The 15354-nt window shown below is 35.2% G+C and overlaps 1 protein-coding gene across 15 annotated transcripts in view; it reads left to right on the top strand.

Annotated features, from left to right (window-relative positions):
- SLC25A21 (solute carrier family 25 member 21) overlaps nucleotides 1-15354 on the top strand; it is a 213140-nt gene that overhangs the window by 31770 nt on the left and 166016 nt on the right. For 5 of the 15 annotated variants that reach the window (XM_085550471.1, XM_085550472.1, XM_085550473.1 and 2 more), the window contains exon 1: nucleotides 10433-10643. The exons of 7 other annotated variants lie outside the window; for them this stretch is intronic. In XM_085550471.1, coding sequence (XP_085406597.1) covers nucleotides 10448-10643 — 196 coding nt within the window. In that variant the 5' untranslated portion in view covers nucleotides 10433-10447. Of the gene's footprint in view, nucleotides 1-484; nucleotides 583-10432; nucleotides 10644-15354 lie in introns of those variants that run through there. 3 more of the 15 variants (XM_085550478.1, XM_085550476.1, XM_085550482.1) reach the window with 3 other exon arrangements.

Here is a 15354-nt window from a genome sequence, read left to right as displayed (position 1 = left end):
TCCTTTTTGCTATAAGCCAATGCATTAAAAAGCCTACAGCTGTGCATCTGCCAGTCACAAACCCCATGTTTCAGTGTTTACTCCAGATATCGGTAAGAAGAATAATGGCTTTAGAAGGAAGGTCACAGGTAAAACTAAACATTTTGTTGCTGTTGCAGAATTAGTAAGAAATAAGAAGCATCTTTGCTACACAGCTGTTTACAACACAGTCACAAACACCCTTTTGTTTATTCAGACACTACATAGGAAATCTTTCTGTCTTCACTGCCTTTGCTTGTCAGACACACAGAAGCTGTGTTTTAGCCACTACCTGGAAGCATTTCCAACCTCTGGGGCCTAGGCATGTCTGACTCTGACCTCATCTCATATTGCAACAAAATGGGAGCATGAAGAGAGCCTCCTGCCTCACCCGGCAGCCATGAACCCCAACAGCAGTACAAGACACAGCCTTCCACCAGTTACTTTCCTCCTGCTGTCCCCCCAGGTGCTACTGATTGATGGGAGGGAAACCTGAGCATGAGGCCAAATGGGAGCCAGACCATTCAATAGCTGAATAGCCTGATTGGTGAGCAGGAGACCAAGGTACACTGCAACAAAATGTTCCTTAGTAGGTGCCTCATGTGTTAGCCCAAGAGCAGTCAGAAAGTAACTCATGAGCAGCAGTAGCTTCTCTACCTGCAATCTAAGCAGGCAAAGGAAGTTACTTAGATCAGAATGTGTATTTATTGAAGAACATATGGTGGTGTACTTGGAAGGCTTTTGAAATGACTTCTCATTAAATGACAAAGAACTTTGATTTTTTTAAATCAGAAGAGAATCATTAAAGATATATGCAATAGACCATCTATATACACTTTCATAGTAATGTGTTAAAGTAATACACATGCATTTGTTACAATTTAATGTCCTAGAATTGCAGGCTACACCATTCTCACTGATGGAGAAAATGTTAAAGGAGAAGCCCTTTTGTTGTAGAAAGTTGTAGCCGTTTCTCCTACAACAAGAACCACTGAAAAGAACTGCATTTGTAGAAAAGAATGCTTTTTCCAGTGGAAATTACTGTAGGTTACACACAACTGGGGACAATAGTATGAATAAACAGTGTGAAATCTGATTTAAAAGAGTTAATGTACATAGGGAAATCATAATGATGGAAGAATTTCAGTCATCTGAGGGAAGACTAATTCCTAGCCAGCTTCTAATGTGCTTATTTAAAATCTATGTTATGGTAACTAGTATTTATCACTGTTATAAAGCAGAAAAGATTGTGTTTATGCACTAAAAATGGAAAATTGTGGAAGTTAAAAAATAATATGAACAAATATTCAGATATCAAATCTGAATATTAAAAATATATATTAAAATATATATTTTTAAAGATATAAAATATATTTATATATTTAATAAATATTATTTTTATTTTATTATTATTATTATTATTTTAAATATATTTTATAATTTTATATATAAAATATAAAAATATTCTAATATCAAATTTGGGACCAGGCAGAAGACAAAACTTGCCTATTTGAAATCCAGAGAACTTTACAATGCTGCAAGTAAGTAAAAGCAGATGTTGTAAAGTTTAGAAAATCAAGACATTATTTTCCTGTTTCCACTGAATATTTCTAAACACATTATAAATAAGCTTTGAAGTAATACAAAGTACTGTGTTTATTTTGCTGATAGCATCTTTTTATAAAAAACTTTATCAATGCGTGTTTAAGTTATAGACCAAATGATATCTCTGTGGTTAAACAGGCTGTATCTCTTGCAAATACAATGCTAAACTACTTGCAGTGTCTGAGCTCTTCAAAAGCCTATCTGATCTTTTGAGCTTAATTTTAAACAGATTAAATATTGTCTGTTTACAGAATGTAAAAATTAAACTAAAACCTTTTCCAAGTTCTTCAAAATAATATGATTTTCTTATGTTACTCTGAAATGTAGCTTTAAAATCAATAAATCATTTCAAAATATTTAGTTATCTAAATCAGTATAACACTTTTTTTTTTTTTTTTTTTTTTTTTTTTAGTGTCTGGCGTGTCTCTAGGTATATGCTTTATTTTGGGTAAATAATCAGAGATTTTAATAAGCAAATAAATTTATCTTGATCTATATTTATCTGTGATTCTTAAAGGCACCTATTAAAGATCACATGTATTAAATCTCTTCTGAGGGTCTATTAAAGGTAACCACTGAATAACTACTTTGCAACTGCTGCATCTGATAGAAGAAGCAAAATGTTTCCAAGCAGCAGTCTTGTATTTGTGTTTGTGCAGCACGGGGATTAAAGGCAGACTATGATTGCAACTTAATTGAATCATGTCCAATGAGTAGCCAAATTTATTTTGAAAATCAATCCCAATGACAGTCCTGTCATTCCTGAACTAGTGGGTCCTGAGAAGACTGCCTGTTGAGAATGACAAAGCAATAAGCCACCTTGGTATTTGTCATACTATGTTAGCATTTATGACTCTATATTAATAATCCTTCACACTCTGTTAATTCTATGTGTGTGGGAATTCTCACATCACTGGGTCCTGAGTTCGAGGAGAGAAGGAAGCATTTTCTCAGGCTTTGCCAAGCCCATTCCAAGTTTCCTGGTAGGAAGACTGGTACATAAACTACAGCCAGTGGTTGTTGAGTGGCTGACCATGCGAGAACAGAATTCACCTTTAGTTACCCACTTTGTTAGGTTAATGTCAGAAACTATGATCTTCCAAGATGTATTCCATGATTATGGGGCTAATATGTCAATATAATGACTGAAATGAACCAGAAATTTGTCTAGTCTCTGTAAAATTATCATGCACATGTACTCATTTGCATACCTAAATGACAGACAAGCAAGAATCTTTATTCACTGGTGGTATATCCCAAGAACACATATGCAGGTGCAACATGCAAACAAATTAATACCAGATACTTTTTGACACTTGTATTTGTTTCAGTCATTCTGGGATCTGCCTATATGCCTTAGATATAAGTCAATCTCTGTAGGGTGTGCTTCATCTGACCTGTGTTAGACACGTTTCTTAGACTGAGTCAAAGCATGCAAAACAGTGCATGTTTCACTCAACCTTTCCTCACAGGAGAGGTCCTCTGATCATCTTAGTGGCCCTCCTCTGGACCCGCTCTAAGAGCTTCAAATCCTTCCATTTTGGGGGGTTAAGAGCATTGTTGCTATATTATTCTGAGTTGACACTGAAGACATTTGCAGAGAGTCAATCTCACTTTGTAGGTTATTGTACATATCAGTGTTTTCAACTTCATAAATACTGCAAGCTGAGACAGCATCTAGTATCTCTCTCAAATCTCTGGAAGGGTCACTTCTCAAGTCCTGTTTGGAGCGGTGTAAGAGTGTAAGCATGCAGTCTGTACACTGCAACTGTTTCGCTTCTTCTCTGAGATACAATTGCTTAAGCCTTTCTGTTCAAAGACCTAAGAAACCAGATCCTGGAGATATAGTTATGAAACACCTTGTCCTGTAGCTCATCAGCACATGGTAGTGGTGCTTTCATACTTCACTATTTCTGTTCCATTTTATTTTTTCCTAATAGTAAAACAAGAAAACATGGCATTACTTTTGCATATGTATTTCTTGTTTGTCACATGTGAGAAAAATCCTATTAAATAATTCCATAAGTTTTTAATCCATTAATGAGAAATTGTCTGAAAAACAAGACAACAACAACAAAAACAAACAAACAAAAAACAATCCACAACACCCCAAATTAGGAAGCTCTTAGTTACAGTAACAGTTCCAACATGTCTACATATATATATGTATATGGATATTCTTTTCTGCCTATGTCTTTGCGCATTCAACAGCACACTTTAGTTTCCTTACAGAAGTCAAATGTGTCACCAATCTTGAAATTAGTTTTTCCAAATTTTGATATATGTTCAACTGCCTCCTGGCCAGGAGCCAGGGCTCCGGGTAATGTACATATGCACTGCTTGATGCTGATATTCTCTTGAAGGGAAGGGAATTGAAGGGAAACTCCTAGTCATAACTGAATTAGCTTATTGATGCTATAGCATTTCATCACTACACAGTATCACACAGCTTTATTAATAAGATGAATAAAATAGCATTAGGGTTGTAACAGTAAATCAGTCTAATCAGGTGCTTTGAGTAAGAGGCAGACTTTGGTGTCTCCTAGGCTGTTCTGAAAATTTAAATTTATTCTTAATACTTCCCAGGGAGACAGTTTAAATGGAGATCTGCATTTCTCATTAACAGGAATGGGAGAGTACTGATCTTGTGAATTTTATATATATGAATTTCTTATATGTTTTACCGAGTATTTATTATAAGGAAAAGAAGATCAAAGACCTATACCTAACATTAGGAGTGGCAGTTGCTATTTACCTTGTTTAGTTTGCCAGTTAGGAAAAACGTATGTTTTTTTTGTTTGTTTGTTTTGTCTCCTGCTGAATTTTTGTTTGTTTTTGTTTCCTTTTTAGTAGAATGACTGTTCTACTTTCTAAGTGCACTGACAGACACCATGGACTTTTTATGAACTAGGAAGTAATTTTTTCTAGGATTTTTCTTGTTTAGTTTACTGTTGCTAGTTAGCTGTACAATTCATCTCTAACTACACTGAGGAGAGGACTGATATTCATTCTTTGTTGCCAAAGCTTTTACATATGCCACATGTGCAGTGGTGATACCAATGTGACAAATTGTATTTACATCCACCTTTGACCACCTCACCTGCTTTCTGCCACTAATCTATATCCACTGGGACTTATACAACATTCCAAACCTTGGAGCAGCTTCTAACATCTGCTAAATTAAAAATAATAATAATAATTTAAAAAAACCCACACATTTTGGACACTTCTGACTTGAGTAACATAGGCTGCCTGGAGCTGTCCTGAGATTTTCAGCTTTAAACTTGGATGTGTTTACTTGTAAAGTTCTGTTGGAAGACAAATTTTAGTTCACTTTTGAGAGGACAGCCTGTACGCACACTACTCTCAGTAGAAAGGATGTTGTACTGCTCAGTACTTGAAAAAAAGTCTTCACATATGGTACAAGTATTTTTTCTGGAAGCCCTGGCCTTTCAGTACTTTGTGTCACTGTTATATTGGTGTTCCTTATTAATATTTCCAAAAGAATTTATCACTATTCTGACTTTGGAAGACCACACCTTTATTCTAACAGGACATTTCATTGACAGTGTATTTAAGCTTTGATGGCCTCATGCTTAATCATAGACCTATATTTAATCTTGGTGTTTTACATTTACTTCAAAACTGCCCTCTGAATCAAGACGTTGGCTTTCGAGCAACTTTCTCAACCTTAGTCACGGGCCATTTAGTCCCTCTTAATGGTGGATCTTAAGGGGAACATGAAACAAGTGGCTTCACAAAGCAGTTAGCTATTTGCAGCTGCACTTTATGAACTGCCTAGTTAATGCTACTAAGGAGAGCAGCTAAATGTGAGACTTCTAATATGAAAAAATGAGAGCACTAGTAAATATGTGTAGTGGTTTGGGACAGCAGCCCGACATCTGTGGTATGAGGAGATGGCCAGGGAATATGCTGCAACGGGCTATGCTTTACAGTCTGCAGTATTCTTGGCTCCATCATCTTATTCAACAGTAAGAATTAATGTGCAATATAATGTATTATAGTCACCATTATTGTGAAAATATGATCACACGTGGAAGTATTTCATAACCCTCTGCAAACATATCTTTGCTTTTAAAAATGTACTTATGCACTGCTATAAAATTTTTCTTAACAGAAAATGCATTTATGAATATATATTAAAAAAAAAAACACAAAACATTTGTGCTATCTCTTCACACTAACATTTTGAAGAGATCACCATTTCTGTGGTGGAACCTTTTGAGCTGCATCAAGCTGTTAAACAAGCCCCTTGCCAGCTGCCAACATTCTTTTTTAAAATTGTTGGAGATACTGGGACATACAGAGAAGTAAACAAGAGTAAACATCTTTAGTTACTGGTAGGAATACTCAACACACAATTGCCAAGTAGTCATGGGGGGGGGGAGGAAACAGATTTTTTCCACAATAAAATTTAGTTACTGAGTTAAATGGCAGACCAATAAAATTAGAAACTGATGTTTTCTAATTGTTTTATGAGAGTATACTGAGAAACACTAGAAATTACTCATTATTATTGCTAAATACATACAAAATTATAACCAAGACCACCAATAAATACAAGCCATGCTTGTAGAAGTGATATTTCAATTGTGTTTTTGGAATTAGTTTCAGGACACAGCAATACAATTACTGTTGTGGCAAGAATAGGACTCATTAATAAGACTCTGGAAATCTGATTTTATTTTATTTATTTTATTTATTTATTAAGTACTGGCATCCAATGAAATTCCTATTTGTGACATCTCATAAACCTGTCCGTATTATTTAAACTTCATTTTAATGCAATGAATCGTGCTTAAGATGGTTGGAATCTTGTATGGATGAATGTGGCAAACCCAGAGATTAATTAATCCAATTAATTGTTTTTTCTTCCTGTGAAAAGAAGATGCGGGGAATATGGAGGCATGGAGTGGAGGAAATGGAAGAAAATAATTCAAATGTTTGCAGGTGAAATAGGAACTGAGTACAGAATTTTACTTTTTTTCTTCTTCTTCTTTTGGTGTAATGACTCCTGCGATTTTGGTATCTTTTAAATCTATTTTATTCAAGGATCAAATCTTCCTAATCTTAACAATGAGGAAGTAACTGTCATATGTAAAGAATCACTTCCTTGAATAGAAAACATGTTTATTTATCTTTTCAGTATTTGACAATATGGTTGGTGTTTCTCTCAAACTTTTCTCTGATCCTTGCTCTGCTTCTTGCATTAAGTAAAAACCATCTGGGAAGGTATATTGCACTACACTATATAGGGATATGATATTTTACAGCAGTGACAGAATTTCTAAATATTGTGCTTCCCTATTTAGTGAACATTTTGAAAATGGAACCGATATTTCTTAAGTGACCTTAAAGTGTCGAGTGATCAGTTGCTATGATGTTGACTTGTTGGTGTTTGTTGCTGTTTGTTGTTTTTTGTTTGTTTTTATGTTTAATTTAATATTTCTGCTTTTCCTGGAAATCAGGGGAAGCACTTAGTTATTTACATAATTGTGCTTTTAACCTGACATGTGGCAGCAAAAGCAAGGAAATTTCACATTCCGCACTCTTCTGTCAGCTTTAAAAGCACACTAACAAGTTCAGGGTATCAAATTCACACATCTGTTTTTCCACAGCAAACAAGGATTACCCAGAATATAACAGTAAAGGAAAAATATGATGGTCAAATCTATTTTGAAAATAAGTTACTTCCAGTGTTGACTTTTCTGCAGATAACTACTTTAATTGCCACTTCCTCTTTCATTATAGATGCAAGTAATTTATATTGCTTCAGAGAAGATACCTGAAAATCTTCTGAGCTCTCTCCTAGCTAATTTAATTGAAGTCTTCTGTAGGACATTGACCATCTCTTCTATCTGGATTGCCTGTAATTTAGCTGGGAGTGTCACGCTGCATCATTGTCATCAGTGTTGTCTCCCAGACATGCATATGTTTAGCCCTTTCTCACTTGTCTTTTCTCACTGTCTTGAATCATTTCAGCTCATTTGCTCCTCAGCAGTTTTTCCAGCAGGGTTTGTCTATGACTCTGTGAGCAGGTTGACAAAACTGGATTACCTGTTTGAAGGTGTGTGTACAATCTTCTGTGAAGCTGGCTGGCTTGAAACGTGCTACTGCTTTGTTTATCTGGAGCTTGATATTAAATGGACAGGAAAATGACTGGTCTACAAACAAACAGGAAAAACACAACTGAGTAGGAAAAAAACCAAAACACTAAATACTTACTGTTGAGTGCCTTCAATATTTTCAAACACCTTTAATGTCTTTTGGAATGGAAAATTGTAAAATAATTGATAATTGTTGAATGAAGTTCTTGGGATACTGTCAATGTTAGAATAGTATTTCTAACAAATGTCAAGACTTTCACTTACTTTAAGTTATTATAATATATTTAAAAATATTATACTTCTGGCTGCTATTATTTACTGAATTTTTGATATTTTTCTCAAGTCGTAAATGACAGGATCTTTTTTTTTTTCTTTTTTTTTTTTCTGTAGTCTGCTTTAATCTCAGTGTTTAAATTTAATTATAAGAATTGTGCAGATGTTCTTATGCAAATTTCATATTCCATTATATGTTCGTAGAAAAAGAGCATTCTGATTATACCTTGGTTTTGCATATATGCATTTATGGCCATGACTAGAGAGTCCTCCTTGTAAAATTCTATTAATAAATATATCTATATATCTATATATTTTCAATACACAATATGCTGATTACTTTGCCGAGAATTAGTACTCAAGTTAAAAAAATATATAAAAATATTTTTTTAATATAACATATTGTGGTTTGGACAAAGAGAATGGAGGTGTTTTGACATTAAAATGTTTGGCATTTCCTGTTGGTTGAAATTTTGATTTGCTTACTAAGTTAATATTTAATGTTATCATTGGCAAGGCAAACTTCTGTAGGAAAATATCAGTGTGAATTTTACTAGTGAGATGGGAGTACAGGCCATAAAAATTCTCAGTTTCCCTTTTAAAAACTTAATCCATTTGTCCAACAGGAATGAATACAGAAGGAGTAGAGGTTTTGAACTTCCCTCACATCTGGGTAAAGGAGTGTATTTTGACTCCAAGCACAATAAAACAATCGTACTTGCTGGTGGTATATGACATAATGACCCAAATATGTTTTTAAAAAATCATTTATTGCTGTACATAAACAGCTAAGTTAGCACAAGGGATGATAAAATAACATTGGTAATTCTTCCTTTAGCTGGGAACCATTGGTGGCCCATTAGGATTCCAGATGTAGCCATGTGTGCTTTTCCATTTGTTTTCTAATGTCTAGTGCTTGGACCCTTGGTACCTTGGCTGTGGTTGTCAAGCATGTTGGCTTTTCAGCTTGAGGTCTTCCTGGAGAAACACACTGGCCTGGCTAATAGCTATAAAGCAGCTTATTGTCTTGGGCCCAGTTTGTTGGGACTAGCTGGAGTAAGGGCAGCTGTATGTCAAAGGTCAAACACCGGCTTGACCCAGTTTTCTACAGAAAACACTTGCAACTGGACCTTAAAATCTAGGCACTAAGGTATAAGTAACAAGATGTTTTAAAGCACTGTTTAAAAGAACAATTTGTGTCAACTTCTGTCTATTAGGAGTGCATTGGATTGCATTCAAGTTTTCAAGTTGTATGTGGAAAACATTTTCTAATTTCTTTTGCAGGCAATAACTTGAAGTACTAAAATGGAATAATGAAAGAGGGGAAAAATTGCTAGGAAAAAAAAATAAAGTACCAGTGATGCTCTCTCTTTCTACTAAAGCTCAAATAAAACCTTCACTTTTCTTTTACTGAATTAAGAGTCACAGCTGTCTTTAGCTAATGCTATTTTTGTGATGTTGTTGATTTAAGACAAAACACTTAGCACAGCAGATTTATATTAAGCAAAAGCATGGCAAGAACAGAATTCCTGTTAAATTAAGGTCAGTGTGTTGGTACTTGTTTATATAAGGCCACACTGTCAAACTGTTGACTTGCTTAGTCCAGCTGAGTTCCCTGGGACTGCTTATGAGAGTAGTTCTCTTCTAGGAGTAATTGTTTATCATTTTCTTTATGTGATTTCAAGGATAGTATTTGAATAAGCACTGTTATTACAGTGTACAGTGATATGAACACTTCTATTGAAATAGAAATATAGTGGCCATGTAAAGAAGTATATATTGAAAAATATACACTTATATATGTATATTTAAAAAAAAACAAACAACCTTTTTTTGACATGTGCTTGAATGCAACTAAGCCCTAAGCAAAGCAGTCTGGACAATATTTGTATGTGCAGGCACATCCTCTCTTTTGTATGTGTATATATTTTACATAATTACCTACCAGTACAATATAAACTGATCTGAATTTACTATTTTTAAAGATCGGTTACATCATAAAATTCTATTAATTTGCACTGTTTATACTAAGTATGTTGACTGACAGGAAGAACATTTAGATTTTCTTAGCTTTATATCCATCAACTTTCAATACCCATGGGAGCATTCTGGAAATGTAAACAGGTTTAAACAAAAGCTAGTCTCAAGCTTTCTAATACAATTAAATTAAGCAACATAGATGCAATAACAAAGTTAGGTGTCTAGCCCCACTACCCCATGTAAATGCAGGACACACAAACAGGAATAAACAGGATTCCTCATTCACGAAGCAAAGCACAAAATCATAACCAGAGACTAGCTATATCCATCTGTCTGAGGAAGTGCTGGTGGCAACTGCTTTCTCATGACAGTCCAGATTTACACTACTTTTAAAACAGGGCAGTGGAACACTGGTAAGAAGTTATTTGGCATAAACGGTCCACATGAAGTCACAAAGACCAGTTGTGTGTCTGTGTGTACTCTGGAAGATCATTTTGAAAAATTTGGGACCTACATCTACTGCAAGACTGAGGGCCTCACAGGGTAAAAACCCTTCCTGTCCCCTGGGAAAGCTTCTTGAACAGCAGGGTACAAGATTCCCAAGTCCACAGCTTGCAAGAAGATGGTTGCTGGTGAGTGGTAAGGACCATCATGTGCAATTGGAAAAGGCTTTTTTGTTTGTTTGTTTGTTTTCCTCTCGCTATTCTCAAAATAGAATATAGTTTTACTGACCTTTACCAAAATGAGTGAGTGCTTTGGAAACAAAATGAAACTGAAAGCAGATGGCTGGAGGGGATATTGGTACAGGAACAATAACTTATAGATAGAGGGCAGTGAAGCAGAAGTCCCAAGTTGATGATAATATAACCTTATCTTGTATTGGAGTCACCTGAGTAATGAAGAGCATTATCTGAATGTAAAGATTTTTTTGAACATAACTGAGCAGAGTTCCTGAATTTGTAGCTCCTGCCTAACTTCTTCCCTGAGCCCTGTGCATTTTCATTATGTATCACATTGTTAACTTCTGTACCATTTACCATGTTTATATTCCAAATAACCTGTCAAAAGAGGGTTAAATATTCAAATGATAAAACAATCATCAGTCTCTGAAGTCTGATATGTCAGCAGAAGATCAAAACTAAATATAGAGAGAAAGATCTATCTTGGAAGTTATAGCAACTGTTGTGTGTATGTCTGGCTTTATTTTTCCAGTATGCTTCTCTGTTAGGTGTCTGCTACACCATTAGATTTCTGTAGGGTGAGCTTTGGTTTGATTTCTATGGTGAGCTTTGGTGGAGTGTTACGCTTTTTCTTTTCCTCTGCTCTAAGCATGCTAAGTATAAAACTGCAATTGACAGAACATTTTAACAAAGAGATTCTTTTATATATATATAAAATTAAATGTGGTGCAATTTAATCCACTTTAGTAGCTTATTCCTTGGCTGATAGTTCCTTTGTTTGATCACTCTGTTGTGTTACTATACAGTTTCAGAACAGTATACCTTTTTCAGCATGTGAAAGACTGACAATTGGCTAAATCTCAGCCCTTTGATGGCTTTGCAAATTGGAAGTCATGTACCTATCAGTAAAATGTTACTTGAGAACCCGCTGAGACTGCTAGGTCAACAGAGGTCTCTGTAGATATTCCCATGTCTTTGTCAAGGTAGGCTACTGAAATCTGCCTGTTTAGAGGCCTCTGTTTCATACATAGTGGCATCCAGTAACTAGTCTGCAGATGTTTTGAACTCCTTCTCATAGGAGACAAAGACATTAAATCATTTAAGAAATCCAAAGTGAAGAAAATGTTTGTTTTCTTTTTTTGCCATTTGCACTCTCTGGCCATCAAAGATCACCATGATGAGCCAGCAGTACTTTGAGGATTTGTGTCACCCTCGACCTTTCATGGGCTTAGTCTGAGCCAGCTGCTGTACAGCTGGGCAGCGATTTGTACTATCTGCAAGGACACTTGAAATTTGACATTGCTGATTGCTACATACTGAGATACAGACAGTAGTATAACATATTTTTTGTAACGTAGACGAGGAATTATTCCCTGTTTTAATCATCTGTGGAAGCTGAAGAGAAATTTAGAGGAGATTTTACTAAAACTTATTGGTGAAGAGTTTTAAAGAAGCCACCTCTTCCCTGGATCCTTTCACAAGAGAAGCTTTAGAAGCATTGCAGTGCAGAACACTGTGCTCCAAATGTGTGCTGGAGGGAGAACTGTGTGATATGAATGTCAGAATGGCAAAGGAATCAGGTATTTGCCTCTGTTCATTGTCACAGTGGGTCCTCTTTTATTATGGCTATCCCTAGTTTACACACAAGAAATAACATGGATTGCAATGCGTAGAAACTGTCAACAAATAGAACTCACGTGTTGCTGGATCCTGTCATCACTGTGTCATGACTTTGTCATTTGAAACTTCAACATATTATTGTAAAATTCATTGCATACTGCAATTGCAGAGATAGTTGCATTTTGGTGTTGGATGAGTTCCTCTCTATGCATGTGGAAGTAAAATGGAGGAGAAAGCATGATGGATCTTGAAATTAAAGACCTATGTAAACAAAGGATCCTAGCAGAGTATCACTGCTCCTTCATCTTTACAACCTGTTCTTCCTGTTTCACATTTGAATAATATTCTAAAGGTACAGAAGAGTTAGGTACATTATGGGGAACTAATTTATGTTTTCTTCTAAATGAAGTTGAGAAAATATTGGTTTTCTGAAGGAAAAATGTAAATCTATGTTTTAAAGAAACAATATCCATCTAGTAATAGGTAGACAAATCATAACTTTTTTTTTTCTTTTTTTTTTTTTCCTCCCCATAAGGAGAGATGAGATTGTATATACAATTGCAAAAGAGATGTTCTTGAAACATAGATAGGCCATGAATTCCAGTCTTTAAAATACAGTATCTAGCTGCTGTCTGAAAAAGAACGGTCTCCACTGAATCTACTGCACTGTTGAGAAATTATCAGTTTTATCATGTTTTAGAAGAGATGATTACTTTGATATTACAGCATTCCTTATGCTTGCCTTGCAGAACTGTTTCAATTAATTTTCAAAACTGTATTTCTTGGCAATACTCACAATTTAACAGTGGAACTTTGTGGGAAATATTACAGAAAATGGGTGCATAAAGCTGTCCCAAATCTTATTTTAGAAACTTACATTCTCTACTAGATGTTTCATATTTTATTTTGTTTGTTGCTGTTTTGTCGTTTTGTTTTTTTTTCCCCCGTGGAAATCAACAGTAAATATCTTAAATCATCTTTATTGAACTAAAATGCTTATGAAAGACTTCTGTTACTTCCATTGGGAGTAAGCCTGCTTCACAATCTACTTAATGATGTGAAAATTAAAATGTTCTATTTTAATTCTACTCACGTATGCTTTCTTAAAGGGTATAATTATTTCACACTTCAATGAAGTGAAGTGCAAGAATAGAAGTCCTTTAATACATAGTGAATATTTGACTTCTAGCTGTGTCAGCACATGCTGTCATTCATGTATCCAGAGTGTGTTTGCACATAAGAAAGCATGCAGTAGTTGATACAGTTGACATCAGATACTGGAACTAAAGAATGACTTCTGCATGAACAAATAGTTTCCTTGGTTCTAGCCTACATTTGCTAGTAAAGCCAAAATGCAAAATTTAGACAGGTTTGTATTTCATACACAGTAAGAAGTAGCTAGAAAAGTGTAATCAAATAGAATAATGGGGAAATCCCTGAAAACACACAGGCTTTGCTTTTAAGTCTTCTGGTTCCAGTCCTGTAAGAGTCATGGCTGGAGCTCACTGCATTCTAGTTAGTTAGCTAGTACTTATTTCTGATGTTGCCTTAGGTACAAAGCAGCTTAAGATCAGCAAATAAAAAATAAGAATTAATATGCCCTATTGTTTTTCTTTCCTCCAATTTATCTGCTCTGTCACGGGGCACTTCATTCAAAACAAAGTGCAAACTTCATTTGTTTCCAGCTGTTTGTTCTGGGGAGTTTTGTGCAGATGTACTTATTGATACTTTTCATAGTCAAAGTGCCTTTGTTGGCCTCTATTTTATGTGTATTTAAACAATGTCAATATGGAAATTGCTCCTTGGCAAAGAATATACAGAAGAGATTTCAGATTGATATTTGTTGCCTGATTTACATTAGGAATTCAGACAGACTTGCATAAAGCCCACTCTAATTTAAAGAGCAAACAGTCAGGTTATTACTAATCTTGCCTGAATCTGTCCAATTATGTTGACATGAAAAAATGTATTAGCACTGTTTTCAAAAGTATGCTTCTGTGGCATGTACTTAGTAATTATCACATTTTTAGACTGTATATACACAAATTTTGTTCTGGCAAAAAGTTTTATTTGCATATATTTCAACTGAGAAAATAGGAAACAGAAAATGAGAATGCTGTTCTGGATAACATGAGGACACTGTTAAAATGCCCATTTGCAGTTAATCTACATTAAATGACCATCCATTTCCACTTTTTTTTTGTGCTAATAAGTTACTGAGCTGAATTCAGTATTTACTTGGAGCTGACCTTAAGTCACCTGAATCACCTGATTTGAGAATTCTTGACAGAAAGATTCAGAATGAATAATCACTTCAATTGGTACTCATTTGACAGGGATATATTATTGTTTAATAAAGTATTATTCAATATTATTGTTCTTAGAATTGAAGATTCAATCCAGTAATGTACAATAACCTGTACTGACTCAAAAACTACAGCTTGTATGTGAGAGATAGCCGGGCTTTTGCAGACTTTCTGAAAGTTGTAGTTGTAACAGAAATGCTAAGTCGTGGCCTGAAACAGTGATTAAGCACTTAGTGGGAAGGGAAGGCAGAGTCTGCCCAGGGGAGCTCAGGTGTATGCATTGTAACTGAGTGACCAGAAAGGGTGAAGCCAGGATCCACCTCTTCCCAGACCCTAGTTATGGGTTGGCAGTGGATTTGAGGGTATCTCTTGCTGGAGATCCTGGCCTACTTGAGGCCTTCCAAAGGTAAGCAGCTTTTTTTTTCTTTATTTCTGTGTCCATGGCTGCTGTGTTTAGGCTTGTTCTTATTTGCTTTAGCTGGATTTGCTGTCCTGCTATTATTGAGGTATTTTCCATCTCATTATAGTGGCACACTGCTTGTAGAACACGTGGTGTTCTTTGCTTTCTAGATCTTAAAATTTTGTTGCAGGTAGTAAATGTGTTCTTGAACACTATTTGATGCCCTACAGGCTGACTGAGAATATTATAGTAAATAATTTATTAACAAGTTTTTCATTCATTTTTGCTGGGCATTAATGACACTGAAGTAACTAATAAAGCCTCGGTGTACAGTAGAGTTAATG

Source organism: Coturnix japonica, chromosome 5 (genome assembly GCF_054131305.1).
Source record: "Coturnix japonica strain WE chromosome 5, WE-NBRP24, whole genome shotgun sequence".
In the NCBI taxonomy this organism is placed as follows: Eukaryota; Metazoa; Chordata; class Aves; order Galliformes; family Phasianidae; genus Coturnix; species Coturnix japonica.
The sequence above is the reverse complement of the archived record's forward strand: the minus strand, read 5'-3'. Positions and strand labels throughout refer to the sequence as shown.